The sequence below is a fragment of the Accipiter gentilis genome, chromosome 22 (genome assembly GCF_929443795.1).
Source record: "Accipiter gentilis chromosome 22, bAccGen1.1, whole genome shotgun sequence".
Classification (NCBI taxonomy): Eukaryota; Metazoa; Chordata; class Aves; order Accipitriformes; family Accipitridae; genus Astur; species Astur gentilis.
Window position 1 is genome coordinate 12,554,700 of NC_064901.1, and position 6,000 is coordinate 12,560,699.

The 6,000-nt window shown below is 47.6% G+C and overlaps 1 protein-coding gene across 8 annotated transcripts in view; it reads right to left on the reverse strand.

The window, feature by feature from the left end:
• The window catches only part of RASGRP1 (RAS guanyl releasing protein 1), a 44,379-nt gene extending 38,941 nt beyond the window's left edge, over positions 1 to 5,438 (reverse strand). For all 8 annotated transcript variants that reach the window (XR_007509204.1, XR_007509202.1, XR_007509203.1 and 5 more), the window contains exons 1-2: positions 4,925 to 5,438; positions 2,244 to 2,413 (exon numbers count right to left, since the gene is read on the reverse strand). Coding sequence is in view for 4 of the 8 variants with exons in the window: in XM_049825934.1 (XP_049681891.1) it covers positions 2,244 to 2,413; positions 4,925 to 4,956 (202 nt within the window). In the remaining 4 variants the exon portion in view is untranslated. The remainder of the gene's footprint in view (positions 1 to 2,243; positions 2,414 to 4,924) is intronic.
• Between the last annotated feature and the right edge of the window lie 562 nt (positions 5,439 to 6,000).

The following is a 6,000-nucleotide window of genomic DNA, read 5'->3' on the forward strand; positions in this document are numbered from 1 at the left end:
CAGAGCAAATCTGTGCTTATATCTTTGGGGTTTCTGTATTTTTAATATTGAAATAAAACTTGCTGAGATCACAATAATGAATTTCTAGAATAATATACAAAATATTATAGGTTAGCATATCTGAGACTGAAGATATAACCTCAATCTGAATAGAACTATTAGAGTACAGGGTGACAACTTTACTTTAATACTATGCAGGGGAAGAGACTTACTCAATCACTCAGTTTACTCGCAATCATTCAGCAAAAATGCTTTTTTCCCCACCATTTTTCTTGCTACCACCACCCCTCCTCAAAATCCCAGATTAAAGTTTTTTCCATCTCTTCCTTTATCAGCACAATGATGTGAATGAATTTTGCATAGTGTTTTTGTTGGTAGCTACAAGAACCTTCTTTAAGGAACTTAGTTATGTAGGTTATTTATAGTTGTAACAGTTGCACTTTACAATTTATTTAAATACCCTACTGGGAAATTCCAATGTAGCTTAAGAACCTGCATAATGTCACAGAAGATGTACAAATACAGAGACTACTATGAATTGCCCAATGAAGAGTCTAAACTTCCGCAGCACACATTATAATTCTAGCAGTCCTTAGTGAGTTTAAGATTATGTTTGCAGATGCACTACAATTCGCTTTGCTAGACCTACATACCATTTGTCAAGGTTCAAGAAAACCCAATTTAGTGGGCAATGGTAAATTTTCTAACTGAAGTATGAAACGCTTTAGAAAGATCCACATGCATATATAGCTGAACTGGACAGGTACACTTGATTTTTTTTGTCACCTTAGTCCTTATAATATACAGATGCCCAGGAATCTAAGAACACATAAGCATGTCTAAAGTTGATATACATAGAATATTTTAAAAAGTATTAAAATAATTAAGCCAACAATAATCTCCCATTCAGGGTTTCACCTACACTACTTGAAATCAATCACCGTAATCATTTTACTAGATTTTTTTAATGTTACATTTATAGTACCATTTTTTCATAGAAATGTGGGCACAGTATTATTGGTCAAGTAGTCAAAATATTAAAACTGTATGAAGGTCTTACACATGCTTTAGATGTCTTATCTCACCCCCAGTGAGCCAAAACTTATAAAAATATGAATCAACATTTAGGAATTAGGGCTTTATAGCAGCTCAGTGGATATGTTCTTTACAATAATTAAATGGAAGAGAAAAGAAGCCAAAAAGAAAAACGTTACTGACAATTACATGTTTCATTGACTTTTCTCAGACATGCATTTTTCTACACATGCTGATTAGAAGGCTTTAAAGTTTAAAAAAAATATATCCAATTAATATGAAAGATTAGTGATTGTTTATACAGTATTTGTGCTGTATCACTCGATCAGCAGTATGTGTTACTATTTAACTATATAGATTAATTATTTTAGAGCTTAGTGGGTGTTCAAGTACATTTATTTTTCTAAGGACTACTCTGCAACTGAGACTTTGCCACATATGCTTTGGGAATAGCTCACAGCACTGAAAGACACAGCATTAGTGAACAGATGCACTACTTATCAAGCAAATTATTCAGAATCATTTTGAGTGCCTTCAGTACTAACATATTTTAATAATATAAAAAATAAACTTATGTACTAATAAAAAAGTTGGGAAAGGAAACTAGGGACGTAGGGCTCAGGCAAGATTCAGGCTTGTCCATATATTACAATTCTTACTGTAAAAAGATAAATGGATAACTGATAGCCTCAAAAAGGTATACAGTTGTGATTTTTGTTTGGATTCTTTCTATTTTGTAAAGAATCAAGTTTAAATCTGTACTAATAATGCAAAAAGCAGTCCAATGTTATTTCACCTAGTGTAAAAATAGCCCTGGTCATTTCAAAATGTTTAATATAAACATGTTGTTTACAGACATGATGAGAATATTACTGCAATATGCAAGATATAGTGATTACTTGCTGAAGTTTACCAAATTGGTACTTGAAGGAACAACAAAAAAACACACATAGAAGTATAGATGATTGGCGTTTGTCTTATTCTCTCAAGAAAAAGCAGTAGTCACACTAACCTCTTAGCATATATTACACACATATGCATAAACAGATCCAGAAACCTATAAAAATATGCAGTCACCTAGGTATAGAAAATTCTCAGTTACATCTTTCTACTCCACTAATAAATAAATCAATGTAATTCACTAGTAAGTGACCTAGACATAGCCAGGACACAAATGAATTCATATGATTCTAAAAACATACACTCACCGAAAGACTGAATGCAGATTTCAAGAAGATCTTCCAAAGTGGCCCCTTTGGCTAAGTGCCCCAACGGCACCATTGTGACCTGGGTAAGATTTGAGATGCTGGCACAATGACTGATCTGCTTCAGCTCAAGTGCTGATTCAGGGGCAGTGCTGCATGCTTGGGCAGGTTGCCTAAAAGAAAGGATAATAGTGAAGTAAATACAAGAAGATCGAGTGGTAAATTTTACACTACATGGGAAAGGAGGAGAGATTTAAAGGACAATTAAGTCCCTGTAGCTACGGTGCTGAAAGACATAACCCTCCCACTTAATACGTACACCAAAGAGACCGCTCAGTAAAAGACTTCCCCACCCCCCCTTAAATGTGGATTGTAGAGCCTACGGTTATAGAGCTCCTTCAATGATCTGTCAAGATTACCAGAAGTCTTGTTTCTTTGTTGGGGAGTTATGTTTACATTATGATTTCAGCACAAGCACAAACCCCCTCAAACTATGTTAACAGGAACACTGTTATGCAGTAATCTACCACCACATATTTGTGTGCCCACCAAAAGTAAAGGAGAAAAAAATAACTATAATCAAATATTACACACATTAAAAAATGCCAGACTAGCTTTATTAATTTCATTTGGAAAATCACTATTAAGTAAACAAAGTATCAGTGCAACTTCACAGTGGCGTATTTCACAATTTAAAAAAACCAACCAAACAAAAAAACCCTAGATTCATTTGCATCTGTTCTATACTACTTTTTCCTACTAAGTTGTTTTAAAATCGCATACGTGACTAAATTAATGTCTTTAATAATACAGGTAAAAGAGACCAAAATAAAGCTGGTTTTAGGCTTGTATTTTGATGATACAATATCTTAGATTTCAAGAATGTGTATACAGGTACAGATAATATTAAAGGCTTTTCACTGTTTGCATACAAGGTCATAATTCTATATGAAATAGTAAATAGGCACATTATTATATCGATGAAAAGTGCTGAAACATTTTTGCCTGCAAATAACAGGAACCACTTCAAAATTTGACTTGAGAGCATAACCATACTGTTCACAAGAGGGCAACAACCACTGCTGTTTCAATAAAACTTGGGTTTATCGGGGACAATTTACACTCCACCATCTTTATAAACAAGTGATTCCCGCATCTTTAAGATGCTATCTTAAGTTTTCGTACAACTTTTCTTGGAACACTATGTAAGACATTATTAATAAACTGACAGTCCTGGGAAGAAAAGGCATAGAAATTGATCCAGTGTGCATATTACATACAGACAGGCAAGGTAAAAGACATAAACGTCTCCGTATAGGCACTCGTGGATGAAGTTGGAAATACGCGTGCCTTATGAAGACAGACTGGACCCTACCTCATCCCAGTGAATTTCAAGCCTCATCTTAAATTTCTGTCTCATTTGAATGCTGGGAAAGCCACAAAACTGTGCATGATGTCACTTATAACCCAACACTGACCCCAGGCCTCCATCGTTTCAAAGTCAGGAGAATACAGGCCTGACCCCGCAGAGGCAGTGACCATCACCCAGCTCCCCCGTAGTTAAGCTGACAGGGGCTATGCAGAGAATGTTCTCTTCCCTTCCCCTTTCTCAAAATTTCCCTCTTAGCTTTGTGATCTGACTTCCTGTTCTCATACGAAAAGAGCAAAGGCCCGATTCCGGGTTTTCTTTTTATAAGCTCAAACCCCTCTCCTGAGTTTGTTCCAGTGCCTCTTCAACACAGGGCAGAGGATCCTAGAAATGCAGTAGCCATGAAGTAGGAGTTAGGGCAGAAGATACTTTAGGTCTTGGCAACAGAGAGTTAGAAAAACTAAAGGTGTCCACACCCCCCAAAAAAAAGTTTACAATAACACTGTGGCCGACGTGTCAACGCTGGACAGGCAAAACTCAGCCGGTGGGTGACACGGCTGAAACCAACCATTCATCCGAACGGATCCCCTTACAGCAGCAGCTGCTTGACATGAAAAATAGATTAAAGCTGTGCTGGGGGGCGACGAGCACCCTGCGTTTCCACCGAACGCTACTCGGCGGTGGGGCAGAAACCACCACCGACGGATCCTCAGCTCGCCAACTGACACCCGGGGCAGGTGGCCGCCCCCCGCCGCGGAGGGGGACAGCCTTGCTCCGCGGCCCCGGCCCCTCGCTCGGCGCCCCCCCCCCCCCCCCGGCAGACGGCCCGCCGGCGGCGTCGCAGGTAACCGGAGCCCGGGCGAGGGCCGAGCCGCCCCTCCGGCTCAGCTTGTCACGCTGGGACCGGAACGTGAGGCTCTTCCCAGCCCGCGCTGACCCACCTGCCGCCGCACGCTCGCACTCAAAAGGGTGAAACGAAGTCCCCCCAGACACCTGCCCTCCCGCGCCGCTTTCGCCCCTCTCTTTCCCACCCGGGAGGGCCTCGGCCGCCCCCGCTCCGCGGAGCCCGGACTGCCGCTCCCCCGCGCCCCACGGAAGGCCCCGCCAGCCCCGCCGCGGGGGGCAGCGCGGCAGCCGCACGTCGCACCCGTCCCCACCGCCCCGGGCGGGCACCTGACGCCCTCAGGCGCGGCGGCGTGCGACCCCGAGGCCCGCCGCCGCCGCCGCCCGCGGCCGGACCGCAGCCTGCCCCGCGGCGGGGCACCGTCCCGCCGCCGCGGGGAGCGGGACACCGAAAGAGCGACGGCGGACTCACTGGTTTTCTCTCCTTTTCCCTAAGGTTCCCATGTCGGTGCCAGCCGCGGCTCCGCCGCCCGGCCGGCTCCGCCAGCAGCGCAGGGAGCGGGGCTGCGCGGGGCGGAGGAGGCCGGGGGGAGCAGCGCGGCCCCGCGCATCGCCTCCTCCCGCCTCGCCGCTCTCCCGCTCCCCGTGTCGCCTCGGGAGGAGCCTGAAACCAATTCAAGCGGGGCAGCGGCGGCGGCCGCCACCCGTGACGAGCGCAGGCGAAGATCTTATCGGCAGAAGGAAGTGCTCAGCTACTGGGCTGCTCTTCTCTGAAGCCGCCGGATTTACCAGGTACCCAAACGCGCTCTCCTGCTCACGCCGCCTGGCTCTAAAGCGGCCGCAACTTTTTCCACGGCACAACTTCGCCACGGCAGAGCAGGGCAGGGCAGGGCAGGCCCTCCCCTCTGGGCAAGCCCCCTCCCCAGGGCGGGCTGAGCCGCCGGGGCTCACGCGTGCCTCAGCCCCCGGCACGCCACCGCAGCGCGCCCGCCCGCTCGCCCGCCGCCCCCGCTGGCCGAGGGCAGCCGCTGCCGGGGCACCTGGGAAGGCTGTGCCGGGGCGGGGTGGGGCGGGGCGGGCCGGGCCGCAGAGGACAAGCTCTTGGCCAAACCCCAGCCGCTCCAAGCGCGACGGTACCTCACCTACAACAGCACCCCTCCGCCCACCCCCCCCAGCTCCGTGCCGCGCCGCAGTGAGGTGGCCCGGCGCGCGCCCTGAGCCCGCGCGCGCTGATTGGCCGGCTCGCCAACGGCCGGCGGAGGGGTGGGGTGTGGGGCGAGGGCCCCTCTGCGCCGCTACCTGCCGCCGGCCGCGGCGAGAGGCGGGGCGGGGCGGGGCGAGCGCTCGCCTCGGCGAAGGGATCCGAAGGTCGCTGGCGGCCGCGGGGGCCTGGCGAGGGGCCGGCTGACGGGAAGGTGCCCAGGTCACTCGGCTCCGCGTCGGCAGGAACACACACGTAAGCATCTGCGCGATGCTGGGGTGGGGGCACACAATTGAGATGCCCCCACCGGCGATTATCGTTTTAAAGGCTCAGTGCTTGTTTGACAC